This window comes from Equus caballus, chromosome 7, assembly GCF_041296265.1.
Source record: "Equus caballus isolate H_3958 breed thoroughbred chromosome 7, TB-T2T, whole genome shotgun sequence".
In the NCBI taxonomy this organism is placed as follows: Eukaryota; Metazoa; Chordata; class Mammalia; order Perissodactyla; family Equidae; genus Equus; species Equus caballus.
Genome location: NC_091690.1, coordinates 69,647,095 through 69,670,249, shown reverse-complemented (window position 1 = coordinate 69,670,249; position 23,155 = coordinate 69,647,095). Strand labels below are relative to the sequence as shown.

The window sequence follows — 23,155 nt, the reverse complement described above, 5'->3', positions numbered from 1 at the left end:
TTGGAGGTGTGTTCAGTGACATCCTGGCCACTGCAGCATGCTCACCGAGGGGTTCCTACCCCCAGCTTATTCAGGCCTCACAACAGCTATGGAAGATAATGGATGGAGGCATGCTCTATAAACTATAGGACTGTACACATCAGTTATTCATACTATTAATAATTGTAACAGCCAGCCTTTTCCAGCTCCTTCTTTCTGCCGGAAGTTGTGCTATGTGCTTTTCTCGCCTCACTTAGTTCCTACACTAACTCTGAGATAGGCAGCTGTTGTTAGGTTCATCCCCATTTTACAAATCAGGAAACTGAGGCCAAAAGAAACGTGAAGGGTCCCAGTGACGCCATGTCCACGCTCGCTCCTGTGTGGGCCGTGGTTCAGAGCACGCGGGGCAAGTGGGAGGGCAGCTGGAGGGGTGGGGGGGATCTGCCCAGCTCAGCCCCTTGCCGCGCCCAGGATGACCTTCAAGGACCTGTGCCAATACTTCACCGACATCATCAAGTGTCGCCTGATCAACACATCTTACCTGAGCATCCACAAGACGTGGGAGGAGGCCCGGCTGCACGGCGCCTGGACGCACCACGAGGACCCGCATCAGAACCGCAGTGGGGGCTGCATCAACCACAAGGACACCTTCTTCCAGAACCCGCAGGTGGGCGTTCTCGGGGACCCTTGAGCAGCTGCGGGGGCCCTGGCCGCTGTCCTGCCGTGGACTCCTGCGTGACCTCAGGCACATGTCCCTCCATGGGCCTCAGCACACCTGTCTGTACAGTGGGGCTGCGATGGGCACGTCTGGGTGGTCACATGGCCCCACTCTCACAGTCTGACCCGCAGAAGCTAAAAATGTGAAACCTGAGGCTCTGAGCACTCGTGAGTGCCTTGTCCAGAGTTACAGGGACATTTAGAGGATGAGCCAGGGGCTCCGGCCCCTTGTTTCCACACACACAACGCTGCTGCTTCTGGGGAATGTGGCCAGGTGGGCTCCCATGCAGGGACCTCTCCCCTGCAGCCTCCTCGGTCACAACCCCGGCAACTGCTTAGTCTTCACTCTTGGTGTGCCTTTATTGAGCACCAACTGTGTGCAGGCTCTGAGCTGAGCATCCGTGATCTCCTTGAGTCCTCCCACCCTGATGCAAGGTGGGCATTGTAGGCCCATCCTACAGGTGAGGGATGGAGGCTCAGAGAGGTGATGTGGCTTGCGCAGGCTCACACAGCTGAGCTGGGGCCCGGCTCTGGGCCCAGCTTCTGGGAGCCAGTAGCATGGTCTCACTGTGGTGTTTCTCTTCCTCGGCCGAACCTGTAGTACATTTTTGACGTCAAGAAGCCAGAAGATGAAGTGTTGATCTGCATCCAGCAGCGGCCGAAACAGTCCACCCGCCGGGGCGGCAAGGGTGAAAATCTGGCCATTGGCTTTGACATCTACCAGGTGAGGTCAGCTGGGACCCCTGCTCGGGGTGAGGAGAGCAAGGGATCTGGAGTTTGGGCCGCCTGGGCCTGGAGGAGAACATTCTAGAACACCTTGGTCACCAACATCACTCCGCCACCCTGGCCACGTTGGCTGACACCACGAGCATGTGGCATGGGTCCTGTTTGGAATACCCACAGAGGGCCCAGCCCACCCTGGGTTGACTCCCGTGGGAGCTCTCTGCCTGATTTCTTCCTGCCCCAGCCCCACAGGCTATTTGGTGGGTGGCAAAGGGGAGGATTGCTGGGGTTTGGGGCCGGGCTCTGGGAGGCCCCTGCCTCTCCTCCCTCAGGGCTCCGTCCCCCCTGAGTTAGAGGCTGTCCTGGGCGCTGGGGAGAGGCGTCCTGGGCAGAGCCAGGCAGGCTTCCTGCTGGCCACTCCCCAGGCCTGGGCCCCGCGGCCCTCTGCGTGTTGTGATGCCTGGTGCGTGATGACACTCAGCGTAGTGGGACACCAAGGACCTGCCAGACACCGAGAACCCAGTGAAATCGCGTGAATGTGCGAGGCACGTGGTCTGAGTCGAGTCCCTGGCATTTGATGTGCTCCCACTGTGTCATAAGAGCTGCTCGTGTCGTGTTGGTCACTCATTGTGTGCTGACGTGTTGTGACTTTGATGTGTTGTGAGCTTCCCGGATGTGACTACAGCTTGTCGTGGCATTTGTTTCTGGAAAGGTCTAGCATGTCCTGGCAGCTGGCCATGTCGTTTCATGGGCACGAGCTGTGACCGGTGCAGACAGTAATAATTGATTCTGTTGTGATGGTCAGAAGCCCATGGACATTGTCATCAGGGGGATTCCTATTGCGCCCCCCTCCTTTTAACAGCTGTATTGAGATATGATTCACATACTGTACGATTCACTCATTGAAAGCATACAATGACTTTTAGCGTATTCATGGAGTTGTGCAGCCTTCACCTTAATCAGTTTTAGAACATCGCCCCAAAAAGAAACCCCACACCCTTTAGCCATCACCACCCAGTCCCATCCGCCTTCCTGCCCCCGGCCCTGCAGACGCACATCTACTTCTGTCTCTGTAGGTTTGCCTGTTCTGGGCACTTCATGTAAGTGGATTCTGTCCCTCTGTTCACAGCTGCGAGGGAGAGATGTGGGATGTGGGATGGGGCGGGGTGGAGCTGGGGGCGGCCCTGGGTGACCTGGCCCCTCCCTCCCCTGCAGGTGGAGGAGAACCGCCAGTACCGCATGCACAGCCTGCAGCACAGGGCCGCCAGCTCCATCTACATCAACTCGCGCAGCGTCTTCCTGCGGACAGAGCAGCCCGAGGGCCGCTACGTCATCATCCCCACCACCTTTGAGCCAGGCCACACCGGCGAGTTCCTGCTCCGAATCTTCACTGATGTGCCCTCCAGCTGCCGGTGCGCGGGGCCCAGGGCTGCTAGGGCTGAGGTCCACACCAGGCTGACCTGCATCTGCAGCTCGGCGCTGTTCAGTGTCATCCCAAGGCGTGGGGCCCAGGCCTCCCGCCTCCCTGGGCTGACCCAATGCCGTCTCCTTCCTCTCCCTTCCCCCGCTCCCCTGTCCCAGGCTCTGTTGGCCACATAAAGGAACAGCTTCTCACATGTGCACACTACTTCACAGTTTACGAAGAAGCTTTCCCTCATCTCATTTGCTCTTTCCAAACCCTGAATGGGAGGTCTGACCCCTCCATTTTATGGATCAGAGCTGGGGATGGAGGTCGGGGGACAGTAGAGTCGGGCTAGGGGGACTGCTGAAGTCATCCCTGGCTCTGCTGGGGTGCAGACCCTGTGGGTCCCACACTGCCCTCCCACCTTGGGAGGTAGCCCAGGTTCCGTGCTCCCTGCCCACATCCCAGGCCGGGAGGCAGCTTTTGTGGTGGGATCAGGGTACCTCAGTCCTGCTAGTCTAGACTCCACTGCTCCCTGGCGAGCCTCATGCTCCCTAATCTGTAAAGTGGGCATAATAATACCTGCCTCCCAGGGCTTTGTGAGGATTAGAAACAATACCTGTAACTGCCAGCAGAGGCTTGGCCCACAGGAGGTGCTCAGTAAATTGCTGTTCCTGTCGGGGAGGATGGGGCCCCCTTGGGTGGGGATGGAGCAGCAGGAAGCTGTTGGGAGTTTGCCCAGGATGAGCAATGTCTGGACTAAACACTGCTCCACTCCCCCTCCCCACTTCTTGAACCCCCTCACCTTCCATCTCCCTGGCCCCTCTCTGTCTTTCCCCTCTGCCCTGTCCCAGGGAGCTGCGCCTGGACGAGCCTCCCCGCTCCTGCTGGAGCTCCCTGTGCGGCTACCCCCAGCAGGTGACCCAGGTGCACGTCCTGGCGGCTGCTGGTCTCAAGGAGTCCCCGTCAGGTGAGCTTGCCCTGGGAAAGCCCTGGCCCTCCTCCCCGGGGAGGTCACCCCGGGCCCTCTCCCCTGTCCCCAGCCACGGACACCCAGCCTCCAGAGCTCTCCTGTCTTGCTCATTGAGTGAGCAACTCTTGCCTGACCTCCATCCACTCTGGGCCCAGCCCTGGAATGAAACTGTGTGCAGAGAGAGGAAGCAGCTCTGCCCCCGGCTCTTGGGTGGCTTCCAGTGTGGTGGGGCAGTTAGACCCAGGACAGGCAGCCGGGAGGGAGGGCTGGGGGGGGTGGCTTCCTGGAGGGGGTGGCCTTCTGCAGGCTGAGGAGGTGTTAAGGTATGAAGCCTGGTGACGTGGAATAGGAGAGAAAGGTGTTCTGGGCAGGGGAAGAGCATGGGTGAAGGCCTGGAGGCCAGAGATTGCCAGGGTGTCCCTGCTGTCTCTGGAAGTCAGGAAGCGGGCCAGACTCTGGTCTCCCTTCTGCTGAATATGTGAGCTCAGGCTTCTGCTCCAGGTAGGGGATCTCACTTCCCAGATGTTTGTCCCGTCTGCGCCCTGCCCCAGCCCCCACCCTAACCCCATCGCCCACTCCGTCTCTCCAGAGCCAAACTCTTATGTGATCATCAAGTGTGAGGGGGACAAAGTCCGCTCGGCTGTGCAGAAAGGCACCTCGAAGCCCGAGTACAATGTGAAAGGCATCTTCTATCGCAAGAAGCCGGGCCAGTCCATCACCATCCAGGTGAGCCCACCTGTCCTGGGGCCCCTTCTGGGCCCCCAGCCTGATGCCTCCCCACTCAGAGGGGCAGAGCCCAGGGTGACAGAGCCTTGGTGGGGACCCAGGAATGCTGGGTTCTGGTTCCCACTCTGTCCCTGACACTTGTGGCCTTGGGAATTCTCTTGCCTGTGCCTCCTGGTGCCCCTGCCTCCCCTCTGTGGGGTGAGCGGATTAGCCGGTGTGATTCTGACCCCACCAGGGTCAGTCTTCTGGTCAGTGACAGTGGTCATCTCTGCCAACCTTGCCCCAAAGCCTTTGGAACTGTTCCTTAAATCCCGCGTCGGTGGGTTTACCTGCAAAAGTGGCACTGAGACGGCGTATGGTGCAGGTGGCTGTTTCCTGAGAACAGGGGACCTCCCCTCTCAGGCTAAGGTGGCCAGTGACAACAATTCTGAGCTCATTAGCAGGAAGCCCTCTGTCCCCCAGGCCCAGGCCACCGTGTCTCTGGGTGAGAACCATCTGTAAACAAATACTTGGGTGCCCCGGGGGAGCCACTGGGTCCCACTAGATCAAATCACAGACCTGTAGATGTCAGGGCTAGAAGGGCCCTTAGAGGCCGTTGATCCAACCCTCATATTACAGATGAGGAAACCAGGCAGAGGGTGTATCATGTGTCCAAGGTCACCCAAGGTCAGTAGCAGAGCTAGTAATAATAGATTTAGCTTTATATGTGAAGGGGGCTTTGACAGCTGGGAGCAAGCCCGAGGCTCCAGAAGGGGCATAGTCTGGCTCGAGGTCCTGGGGAGCCCGAGGCAGTGCCAGTCTCCTCTTCCTCAGCCGGGCTTGCCCTGCAGAAGGGGATCCAAGGCCCTGCCACTGCTGCCAGCACCCCACAAACCTGTGCTCCTGGTCTTGGAGATGCACCCCATGATCTCTGTCTCCCCCCAGATCTGGAACCACCGAGTCCTGAAGGACGAGTTCCTGGGCCAGGTGTGCCTGAAGGCTGACCCGGACGACCTCCAGGCCCTGCACACCCTCCGCCTCCAGGACCGCAACAACGGGCAGTCCAGTGACCTGCCAGGCACAATTGCTGTGCGCGTACTGAGCAGTGCCTCCCTTAGGGCTATCTGACTCCTGCCCGCCTACCTGGCCCCCACAGCTCTCACCACCACCTGCATGTCCCCAACCAGGCCAGGGACTAGCCTGGGAGCCAGGACACTGGGGTCCTTTTCCCAACTTTTCCACTGACTTGCTGTGTGACCTGGGGAGGTCTCTGCCCCTCTCTGGGCCTCAGTGTCCCCAAGACCCCAAGGCATCCCCTTCTTATGGAGGAGTCTTCTTCCCTGAGATTCAAAATAGCCCTCCTTACCCCACCTGTCACCACCACTAAGGGACTCTTATCCGTTGAAAACATTTTCCCAAGGCCCTGCTGTCTGCCGACGGAGTGCCAAGAAGATGTCACTTGTTTACACACCAACTGCCAAGTCCCCCAGCCCCACTCTTGCCCCTCGTGTCCTGGGCCTGCTCCCATGTCCCAGACCTTGCTTTCTCTGTCACCTACACCTGGTTTTCCAACCACCTTGAAAGGACTCTTGGCTCTTGCTGGGTTCCTGCTCAGGCTGGAATCTGGGAGATAGACAGGTGACATCCGTTCATTCTCTCATCCCATCCATTTATTTATTCAGCAGAGATTTGCCAAATGAGTAAATGATGCCTGTGAGCCCCTGGCAGGAGCTGGGCCCCCCCAACCCCCACAGCCCCCGGAGATCCGGGCTCCGTCCTGGGCCTCGCCTCTGCTCTCAGGTCCTCTCAAAGGCAGGTGCCCAGGTGCCAGGAGGGGCTGCGGCTACCCTCTCATTCCAGGCTCTGGTTGCCTCCCAGCCCCTGGGGTAAGGTCCCTGGAGAGGTGGTGACAGTGTGGAGAAGAAGGGCCTCTTCCTGCCTCCACTGCCCTGAGGCCAGAAGGAGTGGGTGAGGGGGTTGGGGGGGCGGCATGGGGACCCCCTTCTACTGCGAGACCCATTGGGCTTGGTGAGAGATGGGTAAATCCATCGCCTGACCAGAGGCCCCTCCACCAACATTCCCCCCAAGATGCAGCCAGAGAGGCCACAGGCCTCTTGCTGCCAGGACCAAAATGTTACTTTTAGTCCTCAACGTTTTATATTCTTTCTGTTTTAAAACTCAATTTTAACCAGGGGTTTTTAAGGCAGGCTGAAAGTCTGAGCCCTTTTTCCTCCTTAAACTCCAACTCCTGTGGTCTCTGCTTTTATTGCGACTCCACTGGGGGAGGGATGAGGGGATGTCCCAGCGTCTCAGAGGCAGCCTGGAGGCGGGGGAGGAAGAGGGCGTTTTGTAGTGAGTGTTTTGTAAGCTGGCCCCAGTCGCGTTCTTGGCTAGTGCTGGCGCCATGACCCGCATAGGGTCTCTTCTGCGCCCTCTCCAGGCGACATGAGGAAGCACAGCTGGTTCAAGAATGGGAATGCCTGTGGCCCTCTGGGAATCCTTTTGGGAAGCTGAATTTTGGCTCCAGATCTGGCCGTTGGTCCAGTGTCTGGCTGGAGGTTCTGGATTCTGGACTTTGCCTCCTCGCTCCACGGCCACTTCTGCTCCTGTGTCCTGGCCTTGGGCCACATGAGAGGCCGGGAACTGAACGACAAGGAGGACAAGAGGATTCCTTCTGAAAGCCGGGACTTCCCCTCGAGAACCGGTGCCTGGGGCTAGGACTCTGCGCATGACCAGGAGCAAGTCACTTAAACCTCCTGTGCCTCGATTTCCCCCTTCTGCCGAGTGGGGCCAACGATTCTTGTTTGTTAGCACTGTCCTAACAAGTGCTGGATAAGGGCAAAACCACACCCTTTCTCTGTGTATCTCTGTATGCGTGCACACTCTATACACTCATGTAATCACCTCTGCTCCGTGTCTGTTTCCACTGGGGACTCCTGAGTCAGTGTGAAGAGGGAAGGGTGAGATAAGCCAGCTTGGGGCCTCTGGGGCCAACACTTGGGTCTTTGCTCAGCCGTGTCCACCTGGGCTACGGGGCAAACCAGGACTAACTGGCAGACTTGTGTGGGCTTCAGCCTGAGGGCTGGGCACTGCCCCCACCAACAGAACCAATTTGGCAACACTTCCCTTGCCTTCTGCCCCTCTGCGTGGGCCAGGCTGGCTACTGGCTGGGCGGAGATCCCTGGTCCCCAGGAGGCCCTGGGGGCTGGGCAGGTGAGGATGACGTTATTCCAGGCTGGGACTGGGTTCTTCCAGGTGGGAGAGCAGTTGCTCGGTTCTGATGGACCCTTCAGCCCATGGAGGCCTGAGTCCCCATTTGCAGGTGGGTGGGGCCTCCCGTCCACACCACCCGGTCTGGGCTTTGCTCCCCTCAGGGGTGCCCGGGGGTCAGGAGAGCAGAGACCTGTTCTGTTCTCAGAATAAACATTGCCACATTCCCAGAAAGACCTTCCTGTGTCTGTCTGTCCCTCTGGGGGTAGGGGACAATGGAGGGACTGTTTCCAGCCTTGGGTGACTGCTCTGGTCAGAGAGACACATGAGGTAGGACTTGGACGTTAAGGCTGAGGCTGCGCCCTGCTGCCTGTCCCATGCGTCTGTGAGCAGAGATCACCAGCATCATTCAGTCGTTCCTTCTGCTGGACTCGTCCCAAGCACCATCCCAGGCACGGGGGCTGTGGGCAACCAGCCACAGTCCCTGCTCAGGGGCAGTCAACAAACTAGTGGGGAAGACCAATAGGCACACCGTGGTCCTGACAGCCACCGCGCAGAGGATCCCTGGTGAGGCAGTGTGGGAGTCCTGGGAGCTGTCAGGAAGGCCTCTGCCTGATGCAGTGGTGAAACGGAATTGAGGAATGGGGGGGCACAGGAAGAGGAGGTGGGCCTGTGGGGGCACGGGGGATGTGGGGGGAACAGGGTGGAGGCTGTTGAGGGGAAGATGCTGGCGGCTCGAGTCATGAAGCCAGGGGTGGCGATGGGAGAAACTGGGTTAAATTTTGAAGGTAGAGTGGACAAAAGTCAATGATTGCGCTGAGATGGAGAGTGAGGGAAAAAGAAATGAATTAAGGCCAATTCCTAGAATTCCCCATAGGACCATGAGAAAAGGACATGAATTCTGTGACCCACTTAGCGTGGGTGTTGAGTAGATGGTAGCTGTTACGGCATCTGGAGGTCACCCCACATCCCCCCAACTTCCCTGCCTCTCCACGCCCTTCCCTCACAGCTCAGACCTGTGTTCTGCCTCGGCACCGTGGTCCTCTCGGCGTCCCTGTTTTCCTGTGTGCGTAGGGCTGCCAGCACTGGCCTGGCCGCCCTGGGAGGCTCAGCAAAGAGAGGCAATCGGAGGAGTGGGAGGCAAGTTCAGGAGCCGGGACAGCGTTTGGAGGAACTCCTGTCGGGCCCGCCCGGCCAAGCGCGGTCCAGCAGCCAGGGGCCTGCAGGGGTCAGGACTGTGGGTCTGCTGGAGCCCCCGGTCCAGCAGAAGCCAAGTCCTGGCGCTGTCCCTTCCCTTCTGCAGCCCCAGGCAGAGTCTGCACGGTCAGCCTCGCTCCCCTGGGGGCGCCGAGGGGCGGCCGTGCCTGTGCCCAGCAGGTGGCGCACTTGAGCCGTTGGACCCTGCTGGGCCCCCACCCCATCCCCTTCCCTGTGGACACATCCCGGTTACAGAGGCTCAGATCCTAAAGATCGCCTCCCTGTACCCAGGCCTAGAGCTGCCCCAGGAGAGGCCTGCATTGATGGGGCAGCTGCCAGGGTGGCCGTGGCAAAGGGTTGTGACGAGGAAGTGCCAGGTCCCTCTCAGCCGGGAGTCTTCGATGTTACTGTCTTTGCCAGTGCTAACAACCAGCCTTTTGTTTACTCCTTGTTTATGCCCCGCCCCCGCTTTAAACTCACACATTTCACTTCAGTTTGTGTGTGTCCCTTGGACAGGCAGGGTTGCTCCAAGTTGGCTGGTTTGAGAAAGTTTCCCGGGTCATCACAGACAGCCCGCGCCCCTCCACCCCCAGAACAGGTTGTGGGGGCAGTGGCGAAGTGCCGCGCTTTAGGGGGCACGTCTGAGGGGAGCCCTCGGGGAAGTGGTCTGGCATGAGGGAGAAAGGACTGGATCGTGGGGCTTGCCACCGCCTGCCCTGCCTGGTCCTTTCCTCTCAGAGTCTCAAACAGCCATTTACAGAGCAGAAAACGGACTTGGTGGAGGGCGGGCAGGGGCCGAGATTCAGCAAATCGGTCACCAAATCAGGATCCGAGTGAGGTTTCCTGCCCAGGTGCTGAGAGAGCAGGTGTTTGACTGCAAATGACAGGAGGCAGCGGAGGCCAGGACGGGTGGCCCCTGGCCTGGATCCCTTGCTGGTCAGCAGCACAGCCCAGAGAGACCCCAGCGCCCCCGCCTCCCCGCTGGGCGGCCAGTGCTCCGCACAGAGCCCTGGGCAGCACAGCCCGCCCCCCACGCTGATGTCATGGCACCCAGACCTTGGAGGCCCCTCGGACTCCGCCTCCTGGGGGAAGGCTCTGGAGTGGGGAGATGAGGGCAGCAGTGCTGGCCAGCCGGCTGGCTGCCCTGGGTAGGAAAGAAAGGGAGAGACTGAGAGGGAGACGGAGAGTCACACAGTGGAGCACCCAGAGACCCGGAGACAAGTAAGACACAGGGAGAGAGGACGTGTGTCTGCAGATTGTCCTGGACCTGTGACCCCACTTCCAGAGCCCTCTGTGCAGGTGGCAGCTGCACCCAGGCTGGTGGGCAGCTGAAAGCGGGCAGCTGGGCCCCAGGTAAGGATGGGTGTCTGCTGTCCCGGGTCCTGGGAGAAGGGTTTCCCGGCCTTCGGGAGGGCCATGGGCTTGGGCCACCCTGGAGCCCCTGCCCCGACAGCCACTTGCTCCTGGGTTTGGACCTCCTGCCACCTTTGGGGGCTCAGCCACTGCAGCTCTCGAATGAAACTGTCCTGAGCCTGGAAAGATGGAGGCTTGTACCCTGGAGAAGGGAAGAGCCAAGGGCATGGTGTCTATCAAAGTGTCTCTGACCAGGGTGAGCCCGGGGCAGACATGCTGGGGTGACAGAGAGAGAGTCCTCTGTCCCTGTCTCTGTCTTCTTTGGCCTCTCTCCAACCCTCTCTTTATCTTTTTCTTTCTCTCTCTCCCTGGATAAGTCATTTCCTGCCTCTTTTCCTCGAATTTCCCATCTGTGAAATGGGAATATGAAGCCCCAACAGCCAGGGTTGTTGTGGGAAGGAGGTGAAATCAGGCATGGGCACAGAAATGCAAATAAAATTCTGCACTCCTTGCTGTCAATTTAAAAAGCAATTTACTTGACTATGGACTAGTTCCTATTTTTAGAAAAAAAAGATGTCTATCTTGTAGCTTTTTCCTTATGTGTGGCCCTTAAATTCTAAGCTTTTGCCAACTCCTTCTACCCCTTCAAAGCCCCAAATCTGGGTTTTCTTTAACAAAAACCCTGGTTCTGTTCCCTGGCCCTGGTGGCTCATGCTGGCACAGGATGCCAGCACGACGGCTGGGCATCGTCTTCGGACATAGCTCCCCATGGCAGTCCCCTGATTCCCAGCCCTGCCAGGAGCCCTGGCCGGGTGCAGGCCTCTGGAAGCACCGTGTGCCCGCTGTGTCCCAGAGCTCCGGGGCAGGGGTCAGGGCTCAGGTGTCAGGCAGTGTCATGGGCAGAGGATCGAATGCCCCGGCGCCTCTGAATGGGCCTTGTGAAAAATTGATGCTCATCCTGGGGAGCGGGGAGGGGGCCAGAGGGGCCTCATGCCAGGGCCTGTGGGCTGGGGCTGCCCTGGATCACCACACTCCATCCCACAGACCCTTCCTGAGCCACCTCTGGGCCTGGTCCTGTGCTGTGTGAGGCGACAGCTGAACCCCTAGATCACTTCCCCAACTTTGGGGGTAGAGGTGCGGACAGACCTCAGCCAGACAACATAATGTGTATAGTCAGGGCTGGATAGAGGGAAACATTGGGGCTCTTGGCAGCCTGGGGGTGGTCAGGGAAGGCTTCCCGGAGGAGGTACCATCTGAACTGAGCCATGAAGCTTTGGTGGGAATTTACCAGTCAGAATTCCAGGTGGAGGGGCCAGTGTATGCAAAGGCCGGGAAGTATGAAAAGGGATGGCACGTGTCCGGAATAGTGAGGGCTGAGGAGGGCCCAAGCGCAGGTGTGGGGAAGGAAGACAGCAGTGAGAGGCAAGACTGAGACATCAGCAGGAGCCACACAGTGCTGGGCCAGACTGGGGAGCTTAAAGCCTTCACTCTGAGGGCAGTGGGTGCTCTGGAAGGGTTTTAGGCAGGGCGTGCCATGAGCTGGTCATGCTCGGCTTGTGACCCTTCTTTTGGGCCCAGCTGCCCCCATCACTCGCAGTCCTGGGGCAGCCCTGATCTGGGGGCCAGAGACCAAGTTCTAGGTCTGAACTTGCCCTGTCCTGCTGTGTGATCTTGGGCAAGTCTTGGTCCCTCTCTGGGCCCCTTTGCCCGTATGTCCAGGGGAGGGGCCTGGACTTGCAACTTCCTAAGAGCCCTTTGGGAATCTCCGAATGACAGTGGCCAAGAGAAGAGCTCAGCTGCTCTGGGCAGGGGAGCTGGTGACAGTGGCCGAGGCTCAGGTCACACAGGCTCGGTTATGGCCTGAGGGGAGGGTGCCCCCGAGGGCAAAGGGGTTGGGGCTTTGGGAAGACCCCAGGCAGGCTCAAGGCTGGCAGGCTGGCCTGCTCAGAAGTGTGACATGGTATCTCCCCGCGCAGAACCGTGTTGGCCAGGCAGGCCACAGGAGCATCTGGCAAAGGACAATGGTGATCCTGCAGCAGGTGAGTGCTCCCGCACCCCACTGGCCTGCACCTCTCTGTGCCAGAAGCCCTGGTTGGGGAGCTTATCCGGGCCCGTCTGTGATTCCCTCATTCATGTGCTTAGCTATAGCACACCTTCTCCCATCCTTTCTTTTAGAAAACTCCTATCTATGCTTCAAAACCCAGCTGTGAAACTTTTCCTGACTCTTCCAGGCCCAGTCTAGAACTCCTCCCTCTGATATATCTGTGGGGACCTACCTTTCTCACCGCACTCCCCACACTGGGTAGAAATTATTTATTTACATACATCTCAATCCCCAGGCATTTCAGGCAGTGGAACAGTATGTGCAAAGGCTGAGATGTGGGAAAGCCCTTGGGGAAGGGGAAGAAAAGTTGGCAGGTCTACTGAAGCCAGACCAGGAAGGGCCTTGAGCCTAACTGGGGAGCAGTGAGTGAGAGATGACACGGCAGGAGCCGGAGCCCCCTGGGGTCATGTGGGGAAGAAGCTGAGGTGCTGTCCCCAGCTGAGTGCTCCACCCCCTTCTTCCCAGGGCCCCGCTGGCCCCAGACCCTCAGCCCTTCCCCGTGATCAGCCTGCGGCTCTAATGAGCTCCTGGTCCCCAGAGCCAGGAATGTGGGCCCTGAGCCAGCTGGGCCTGGCACCAGGCCCCTGGGCTGGCGGGGGGGTGTGCTGTGGGGGCTTGACCAGTGGCTTTGTGTCCTCTGGGCCCATCACAGGCCACTGGGCAGCCTTGTCTTGCAGCTGTGTTTGTGTGTGAGTGTGTGCATGTGAGAAGGTGGGCATTGGGCAGTATCAGGATAAACAGTCTTCCATCCCAGGGCTGGAGGAGACCCCTCCAGAGCCCCTTGGCCTGAGTGCCTGTTCAAAGGCCCATCAGAGACGGCCAGGACCAATGGAAAGGAAGCCGCTGTCACTGAGTGTTGGCTGTGTGCCAGGGCCGGGGCTGCAGGTGGGGCTGGAAGAGTGGGGGCATGCGCAGCCCTCCAGAGGGAGGGCCTGGGCCCCCAGAGCCATCCGAGGGTGTTTTCCTTGGGCGCCTCTGATGCAGACCTCTGGCTGACAAGCCCTTCCCCACCCCTGCCCCCTCTGAGCGCCGGCCCACCTTACCCTGTGGGCGGCCTCTGCTGGGTGCGGTGTCTGCAGGTGAATGCGGCTCTGCCCAGCCCTCGCAGGGAAAGTCCACTTCTGTTACTTCTTCGGTCCTGAAAAGGGTCCCAGCTCTGGGAAGCCAGCCAGCTGTGCAGCGCCCCAGGCAGAGCCCACACACCTGGGCTCCGCCATCCTGTCCCGGGATGGCTGTTGTGAAGACAAAATGCCTCACAGGGGATCAATCAAGGTGCTTCTTTCACCTGCCTCCTGGGGCTGCGTGCCCCTCCCTCATCCTGCCACTCCTTCCTGTCTTGAGAGACCCACGTTCTCTCTCACGTCCTGGCTGTCTGCCCAGAACGTTCTGTCGCCCCTTTTCTGGCTGGCTTCTCCTTAGGCCTCACCGTGGCCACTGCTGCCTTTGGGAGCTGCCCTGCCCTGCCCACATTACAGTCCGGATCACCCCACCTTCTTCCCCTGCTCACCCAGCACCTCCTGGGGAGCCTGGAAATGGGGGACGGCCTTCATCCTGCTCCCACTGTCTACTCAGCCCTGGCACCAGTCCACTCAGAATGAACAAATGATGTGATTACAGCCTCATTTGGTCTGAGGGGGTAGGGCAGACAGTGGTACCTGCTTCAAAGGGATGTTTGAGAATGAAATGTCATAGTGCATGTACCGTGCTCAGCCCAATGCTGGACACCATTCAATAGAGGTTAGCTGCCATGATGACTACTATTAATAAAATCATATTATGTATGAGAGTTCCCCATTCTTTCCTCCCCCTCACTTTATTTGGGATAAAAATCTCAGGGGACCTCAAAGGATACAATGCTTTTCCCCCACGTGTAGAGTGTCCCCATATGGGACATATCAGTGACAGAGATTCACGCCTCCCTCCTTCCACTCATTCATCCACCCAGCCATCCGTCTATCCATCCATCCACCCATCCATCATGCAAGCCTTTCTGAGCCCCCACAGGGTACCAGGCACAGGAAACACCTTCATAAAGGTGAGCTAAGGATCAAAATCTCTTCACCAGTGAAAAAACTTTATTCATTTGTTGAGGGTTACAAGTCTTCAAAAGTAGCATCCACATTGGTCCTGCTATGTGCCGGGCACTCTCTATACATGATCCCGTTTTATCATCATGAGGCTGTGAGGTAGGCATCTTTGTGCCCATATCACAGGTGAAGAAACCGAAGCCCAGATAGGGTAATTTAGACGTAAGCTGGGGCAGGTCCAGACAGGGTAGAGAGCCACGCTCGTGAGGGGGCAGCAGGCTGGGACAGCAGATCTTGGCAGGGGGCTGCTGTGCAGGGCACAGGGTGTGGCACAAGGAGCAGGCACAGGGCTTAAGGGAGGAGAGGTCAGACTGCCCCTGTCTGGTGGCATTTGCAGAGCATGGGCTCTTTCCTAGGAACCCGGTGGCAGTCTGGGCAGATGCATCGTGTTGATGGCTTTGGAAGTTGGCTGGGGGAGTGGGGGGGTTGGAGATTGCTAGTGTGCCAGCAGCCACCTCCTCCAGCCATGTTCTCACTCACCCACCCAGCAAAGCGGCACTGAGTCTCTTCTCTGACCAGGCTGGGCACCAAGGATGCAGAGATAAATTGACTGCTCCCTGGCCTGGAGGAGATCCTAGACCAGAGAGGGAGGTGGCTCAGAAACACAGCAAGGGTGCGTGTGAGCAGAACTGTGACAGCAGGAGTCCAGGAGCAGGGGGCAGCCTGGGGATGGGGCTCTTCTGCCCTGCCTGAAGTGGCTGGGTGGGTGGGTGTGTGGGGAGTGTTCAGGGGAGGCTCTGAGGCTATTGCAGTAGCTTCTCACATACAGATGGGGGACTGAAGTCTCAGGAGGAGGGACTTGCCCCAGGTTGCAAGGCCAGCTGGTGCTTGCAAGAACCCAGAGATGCGTGGTGCACACCACCCACTTCTTTAAGGACCTCACGGAGGGCTGCTGTGTTTCAGCAGGACACGATTTCCGGCTGCGTGGTGGGGCCAGACTAGGGACTGGATGTACTTTGCCCAGATTCACGGGCAGAGGGAAGTTTAAAGATAAACTGTGGGCTATTGGTAACAGCTGGTTTGACCCTTTTATTAAAATACAATATCCTTCTCTGTCTCTTCTAACAATTTTTATCTTAAAACCTATTTCATATAGCCTATATCAGTATAGGCCCCCGGCTCTCTTTTGGTTACTATTTGCATGGAACAGATTTTTCTATTCTTTCACTTTCAACCTATTTTGTGTCTTTGGATCTAAAATAAGTCTCTTGTAGATAGCATTTAGTTGGATCATGGGTTTTTGGGTTTTTTTTTAACCTATTCTGCCAACCTCTACCTTTTAATTGGAGAGTTTAATTCATTTCCATTTAAAGACTTACTTCTGCCATTGTGCTATGTTTTTCTATATGTCATATCTTTTTTCTTGCAATTCCTCTATTACTGCCTTCTTTTGTGTTTAACTGATTTTTCCCCCAGTGTACTGTTTTGATTTCTTTCTCACTTCCTCTCTGTATACCTATATTCTAGGGGTTGCCCAGGGTTCACAATTAACATCTTACATTTAGAACAATCTAGTGGGAGTTAATGCCAACTTAGCTTCAATCGTACATAAAAACTCTGCTCCTAGACAGCTCCATCTCTCTCCCTTTATATTGTTATTGTCAGAAATTACATCTTTAGATACTATGTGTCCATTGACATAGATTTGTAATTATTGTTTTATGCATTTGTCTTTTAAATCATAGAGGAAAAAAAGAGGAGTTACAAACAAAAGTAGCAATAATGCTGGCTTCTATATTTACCTTTGTCGTTGCCTTTCCCAGGTGCTTGATTTCTTCGGGTGGCTGGGAGTTCCTGTCCAGCGCCCCTTCATTGCAGCCTGAAGGGCTACTTTTAGCATTTCTCATAGGGCAGGTCTACTGGTGACAAACTCCCTCAGCTTTTGTTTATCTGGGAATATCTTAGTTTCTCTTTCACTTTTTACTTATTTACTTTTTTGAAATAAATGACAGAAGTTTATTTCTTAGAGTTCTAGAGCCTGGGAAATCCAAGATCAAGGCGCAGGCAGATTGGGTGTCTGCTGAGGGTCCACTTCCTTGTTCCCTGTGTCCTCACGTGGCGGAAGGGGATGAGGGAGCTTTCTGGGGTCTCTTTTATAAGGGCACAAATCCCACTCATAAGGGCTCCACCCATGTGACCTGACCACCTCCCAGATGCCTCACCTCCTAATACCATTACATTAGGGGTCTCTTTCACTTTCGAAGGATAGTTTGGCCAGATGTAGAATTTTTTTTGACAGTGTTTTGCTTTGTTTTGTTTTTCTTTCAATGCTTTAAATAAGTCATACCACTGCCTCTTGGCCTCTGTGGTATCTGATGAGAAATCAGCTATTGATCACATTGAAGATCCTTTGTATACAATGAGTCACTTCTCTCTCACTGCTTTGTCTTCGTCTTTTAACAGTTTGATTATAATGTGTCTCAGTGTGGCTCTTTTTGAGTTTATCATACTCAGAATTTCTTGGGCTTTCTGGATTTACAGATTTACATTTTTCATCAAGGTTAGGAAGTTTTGGGCCATTGTTTCTTGAAATAGTCTTCCTGCCCCTTTCTCTCTCTTCTTCTGGGATTCCCATTATGCATATGTTGGTCCACTTGATGTTCGTCCCACAGGTTTCTTAGGCTCTGCTCATTTTTCTTTTTTAAAGATTTTATTTTTCATTTCCTCCCCCCCCCCCCCAAAGCCCCCTGGCACATAGTTGTGTATTTTTTTTTTTAGCTGTGGGTCCTTCTAGTTATGGCACGTGGGATGCCACCTCAGCATGGCCTGATGAGCAGTGCCATGTCCGTGCCCAGGATTTGAACTGGTGAAACCCTGGGCCGCTGAAGTAGAGCGCACAAATTTAACCACTTGGCCATGGGGCCACCCCCCTCTGCTCATTTTTCTTAATCCTTTTTTCCTTTCTACTCCTCAGACTGGACAACCTCAATTAACCTCTTCAAGTGTTTTTTTCTTTTGTTTTTTGAGGAAGATTAGCCCTGAGCAAACATCTGCTGCCAATCCTCCTCTTTTTGCTGAGGAAGACTGGCCCTGAGCTAACATCTGTGCCCATCTTCCTCTACTTTATACATGGGACGCCTACCACAGCATGGTGTGCCAAGCAGTGCCATGTCCGCACCCGGGATCTTAACCAGCAAACCCCAGACTGCTGAAGCAGAATGTGTGCTCTTAACCCCTGTGCCACCGGGCCGGCCCCTCTTCAAGTGTTTCTGATTCTTCCTTCTGCCTGTTCAAATCTGCTGTTCACCCTCTAGTGAATTTTTTGTATCAGTTATTGCACTTTTCACCTCCAGGATTTCTATTTGGCCCTTTTTAATAGTTCTGTCTCTTTATTGACATTCTGTATTTGGTGAGATGCTGTTCTGGTTCCCTTCAGCACCCTGAACATGTTTAAGAGAGTGGATTAAAGGCTCTGTCTATTAAGTTCAACATCTCAGCTTCCTCAGAGAAAGGTTCTAGTAATTTCTTTTTTTCCTATGAATGGGCCATACTTTCTCGTTTCTTTGCATACCTCATAATTTTTTGTTGAAATTGGACAGTTTGAATATTATAACGATGATAACTCTGGAAGTTAGATTCTCCCCTGTCCCCAGGTTTGTTGTCGCTGTTTGCTGTGAGCTGTGGTTTTGTTTAGTGACTTTTCTAAAGCATTTTTGTGAAGACTGTCTTCTTTGTTCCCTGTGGTCACTGAAGTTTCTAAAACACCTGGAGCCAAAAAAACCCCAAAGCACCAACCTCAGTCTTTGCAGCTGGGCTCTGTGTGTCGGCGCATGCCTTCAACGCTCAGTCAGGCCATTTACAGCTCTGCCTTAGCCTTCACTTCCTGTCTGCATGGAGCTTGACGGTCAGTCAGAGGGGAGAGCTTAGGGTCTCCTTGGGTGTTTTTCTGAACATTCGTCCAACCCTGGGCATGTAGGTGGTCTTCTAGATCCCCCAGTATATGTAGGAGTTTTTCAAAGCCCTTATTCCCCGAAGCATCTCACTCCCCTGCCTTTCCTCCAGGCTTTTTGGAATGTCTATTGTTTACTGCAACTGATTTTTTTATTCCCCAGATGCTAGTGGGTAGTTCATTTGCCTTTGGATGTTTTTGACCAATGTCCTCCATAGCTGCTTCTCCATCTTGCAGGATTTCCAAGTTAGGGAAATAAGGCCAGCTCTTTGTACTATTCCGTCAGAGAGCCCCCAGACAGGTTAAAACAATCACGATTCTTTGATAACAAAGTCTGTTCTGCTCCCTCTGGCCCCAAGCACCCACACCAGGGATGCAGGCTGCCATCTTCAAGACTGCCACCAAGGCAGGGGTGGGGTGTGGGGTGGGGGGATGGGGAGGTTAAAACACCACAAAGCTCTCCTGTTGGGTTTCAGTCACCTTTCTCTTCATTAAATGTTCAGTTGATTACTGTGAACCTTTGACTATTTTCTAGAGTTCCAGCAAAGTTGATTCTGACAGTTTTGGCCACGTTTTTTGGTGTTTCTGCAGAGGGATGGGCTCTTGGGGTTCCCTACTCTGCCATCTTTGCTGACGTCACTTGCTGGTGATAGTTGGCACAGTTATTTCCTGAAAGCTTTTTGTCCCAACTTTCTATGTATCCTTGAGTAGGTCCCTTTGCCCTCCTCTGAACCTCAGTTTCCCCATCTGTAAAATGGGTGGCCAGAAATGGACTGGAGGGTGGTGTGGTGGGGTGAGGGCAGCACCATGGGTCTACATAAGGTGCCAAGGGAGTGCAGAAAGGAAGGTAGTGGGGAGAGGGTGTGGGGACCAGGGAGGGCACATGGCTCAGTGGAGCCTTGGTGAGTGGGTGGGAGCAGGGAGCAGGATAGTGGGGTGAAGCATTCCTGACACACGGCTCAGAATAAGCAAAGGTGAGGATATGGAGGCCCTATCCCCTGTGGCCAGGGCAGCAGGAGATGCGGCTGGAGCAGCAGGCAGCCCTGGTTCTGGGGGAGGCTGTGGTGTGATGCCAGAGCAGGTCACGGGGCCATTAGACTAGCCGCCCGGACCTGGCATGCAGGCCCCCTGCAGGGAAGGGGTCTATTCCTCGGCCTCAGCTTCCAGGTGGCCTGGGTGCAGGGGCTCGAGCCGTGGGTCTGGGTCAGGCAGGGCCAGGTTCTCAGCACTTTGCTGACTCTCCCCCACCACGCCTCTCTCCATCCACCAGACCTCCTTCGCCACTGCTTCCTTCTTACCTCTGCTTCTCTGTGCTTGGCTGTTCTTTCTTCTGGAACGCCCTTGAGTTACACACGTTCTCCTGTTTAATCCTCACGAGTGCCTCATGAGTTACTCTGTCATTGGACAGATGAGGGAACAAAGGCACAGAGAGGGTGAGGTACTTGCCCAAGGTCACACTGCCTATGAGTGGCCTAGCTAGAATTGAACCTAAGCTGTCTGCCTCTGGAGTTCCAACCTCTTAGTGGCCATACTATCCATCTCTCCAGGGCTAATCCGCCCCCTACCTGGTGGTACCATGCTTATCTGTGTCCAGGTCTGTCCACCCCCAGACTGGGAGCTTGGAGGACGGTGTCCCCTAAGCTTTAGTCTGAGCCTGTGAAGGGTGGTTATGTGGATGGATGAAAGCATGCTGGAAGCCCACCACCGGCACCTCCTCTGTCTGAGGGTCTGAGTCCCGTGCCTGTGGACTCCCGTGGATGGGGGGTTGCTTGTTCTGGGCTTGACGGAGGGCAGGACCCCTCCAGGAAGCAGGGGCCCTGAGGGCGCAGGAGGTGGGTGGGAATTCCTGCCGTCAGTCCGTGTTGGACTGGGTGGCAGAGCACTGGGGTCCCTGAGCCTGGGACAGGGGCCGGGTAGAAGGTGGCGAGGGCTAGCGGGGCAGCTCCGAGTCCTGTGCGAGGCATGGCTGTCTCTTTCTGTGCCATCCCCCTACCTCCCACCACAGTTTGCTTGTTTGTTGTGGGAGCAGCTGGGCTTCCAGGATTCCAGACAATTCCAAAAACAAGAGGCCTGGAAGAGAGAAGAGAAAGAAGGAGGCAAGAGGGGAGGAAGAGAAAGATAAGTGGGGAGAGGAGAGAAGGCAGGAGTGGGAGGGGATCACAGGGCCTGGGCATTCCACACCCTCTGGATGGGATGGTGGCCGCTGTGGCTCATGGCTCAGCATGGACCCAAGCCTGGTGTCCAGCCCTGTGTGGCTGCCAGGACACAGGAGCCCAGCTAGACGTCCTCTGTGGGGTGAGCTCTGAGCCATCAGGGGTAGCTCACTGTCCAGAACCCGGGAGCTCCCTCCCCCAGGCCTCAGGGCCTCCTCTGCAGGCTGGCCATCACCTCCTAGCCGGCCCCAGAGGCTGGGTGAGGACCAGAGCCAGCGTCTTCAAGGGGTTTCCCTCCAAAGTCTTGCGACCCCAGGAAGATTTTTATATGTCCTCACTCCCCAGGGGAGCCAGTGAGCTAGAAAGATCTCTGATGCACCTTTCCCTTGAGTTTTAAGAATTCACAGAGTTTACTGTGTTCTACTCCATTACCTTCCCATGTTTCTCTCCACGGAAGACGTACTGATTTCCTCCAAAACCGCAGTCAAGATGAGTTCCAGGCGCCTCGTTTGTGCCCGGGGCCCGCAGCTCGAGGGGCCCGGGTGAAGCCGGCCGGGAATCCCCGACCATGTTGGGGTGTTGGGGGTCCCGCCGAGACGGGAGGGGGCCGGGGCGGGGCGGGCGCCCCCTCCGCGTTCCCGCCCGCGGGAGTCACCTAAGCCGCCGTCGCCATGGGCCCGCGGCAGATGGCCGGGTCTAGGGTTCCCCGGCTGGCGGCGCGCGCGGGATCAGGTGAATTAGGGAGCCCGAGCCCTGCGGCCGCCGTGGCCGCCGCCAGACCCTCCGCGCCATGGAGCCCCCCGCGGACCCCGCCGACCCCGCGGACCCCGCCGACCCAGGGGCGCGCGCCAGGCCGCCCGGCAAGTGGGCGCTGGTGCGCAGCCTGAACCAGGCGTTGAAGACCTACGCGGTCATGCCGGTGAGACCCGGGCCGGGAGCGGGTGGGCGCACCCCGGAGACCCCGCCTCGGGCCTCAGTTTCCCTGCCTCTCAGGAGCCAGGCGGGCTGCAGGGTCACAGAGCCCCAGGGTGCACGCACACGGGGACACTCCGGAGCCGCATGCTGTCCCAGCGGGAACTTGGCCCCAGCGGCCCTCCCTGGCGGCGGTGACTTTTGCATCCAGGCATGGTGGATGGACCAGGGCGGGGAGGGGCTTTCCTGCCTTTGCGGGGTCGGAGCAGGCAGAGCAGCCTGATGTACGGGGCGGGGGATGCCTGGGGGACTTTGTGGCCTGGCCTGCCGACTAGTAGCAGGACAAGTCCTTGCTCACAGGCGCCTCTGGCAAGTCGGTGGGCTCACCTTCCCCACCTGTGAAAATGGGGCTAATAAAACCAGCGTCCCAGGGTGGGGTGAGGCGGTAAATGTTCTGAAATAGACTCCTTTTCATTCCACAAACAGGGACCGAGCCCCAGGCCCTGTCACCGAGGAGGGAAGAGGCATAATGGACTAAGGCCCCATGGGGAGTTAACACTGATCCTGCCGTGGGCAGATGCCTGGTGGGGAGTCAGGTGGACCTCAAAGACAACTCCCATTTTTCTGGGTCTCTCCTCTTTGCCTGCGTTGACTCCTTCCATTTTAAGGCCTCTCTGAGGCCCAGAGAGACTGAAAGACTTACCCAAAGTCACACAGTGATACTGGCAGAACTGGGACCTGAACCTAGATCTTAACTAGGGTTCACTGTGCCTGTGTGCTGGCTTCCCTGGGGGGAGGCCCCACTGCAGTTTTCGGGACCCTTGAGAACTTTTAAACAAACCCATTCTAGGAAATCATGCCTCTGGAACTGGGAGACCCTCTGCTCCAGCCACCCATGTGACAGCAGAGAAGCTGGAACTTGCTTCAAGTTACTCAGGCACACTGAGGCACTTCTGTTGGCTGTGTGGCCCTGAGCTCCTTGCTCAGCCTCTCTGAGCCTCCATTTCTTGCTCTATTTCATGAGGTCTTTAATTTCAGTTATTCTCTGTTCCCTGAGTGGAAGCATTTTCTGTGAGCCAGGCCCTGGGCTGGATCAGGGATACAGGTGGCTCAGAGAGACCCCTGCCCTCCAGCTGCCCACAGCTGAAGCTTCCAGCTTGCCTTGTGGGCCCACGGGCCATTTACAGCCAGGCACCCCATCAGGGCTTCCCAGTTTGCTCACAGATCTGGGTTCAGGGCTGGGCCCAGGGGATTTTGGGTTTGGGTTTCATTCCTGGGTTTACTGCAGAACAGCTGTGTGACCTTGGACACGTTTCTTGACCTCTCTGAAGTGAAGTGGAGATAGAGTCCTCTGCATAAGGGCTGTCCTGGGAGTCAGTGAAACAGTTAATTACAGGGACGCATCTCACTCACAACCCAGCCTGTGTGGCGTGTTGTAAGCCAGCACAGAGCAATGCGCTGGTGCCACGTCCCCGTCACGGCCTGGCCCAGGAGTCAGTCCGTCTCTCTCTTTCTCTCTCACACGCACACACGACACATGCTCATCCTCTCTCATGCACACTCTGTCACGTGCTCCCTCTCTTACACACTCACACTCACTCTCTCGTTTATTTGCTCATACACACACCTTCTCTCCCTCTCCCTCCTGGAGAAACAGATTCTATTTCTCTGTGTGTGACTCTGTTTGGCTCTGGGGAGTCACAGGTGAGAGACTCAGACCCAGGCTAGCGGGGGAAGGACGCCGATGGCGA

General features: G+C 56.5%; 2 protein-coding genes across 8 annotated transcripts in view; both read left to right on the top strand.

Moving 5' to 3' along the window:
• Positions 1–7,946, top strand: part of CAPN5 (calpain 5) — a 55,333-nt gene extending 47,387 nt beyond the window's left edge. For both annotated transcript variants that reach the window (XM_001494686.6, XM_070273260.1), the window contains exons 8-13: positions 451–646; positions 1,298–1,420; positions 2,635–2,831; positions 3,676–3,791; positions 4,384–4,520; positions 5,445–7,946. In XM_001494686.6, the coding sequence (XP_001494736.2) occupies positions 451–646; positions 1,298–1,420; positions 2,635–2,831; positions 3,676–3,791; positions 4,384–4,520; positions 5,445–5,627 (952 nt within the window). In that variant the 3' untranslated portion in view covers positions 5,628–7,946. The remainder of the gene's footprint in view (positions 1–450; positions 647–1,297; positions 1,421–2,634; positions 2,832–3,675; positions 3,792–4,383; positions 4,521–5,444) is intronic.
• A 2,044-nt stretch (positions 7,947–9,990) lies between these two features.
• Positions 9,991–23,155, top strand: part of MYO7A (myosin VIIA) — an 85,736-nt gene continuing 72,571 nt past the window's right edge. For 4 of the 6 annotated variants that reach the window (XR_011440674.1, XM_070273257.1, XM_070273256.1 and 1 more), the window contains exons 1-2: positions 9,998–10,259; positions 12,236–12,298. Coding sequence is in view for 5 of the 6 variants with exons in the window: in XM_070273257.1 (XP_070129358.1) it covers positions 12,281–12,298 (18 nt within the window). In the remaining variant the exon portion in view is untranslated. Of the gene's footprint in view, positions 10,260–12,235; positions 12,299–23,155 lie in introns of all 6 variants that reach the window. The other 2 variants (XM_023645657.2, XM_023645656.2) reach the window with 1 other exon arrangement.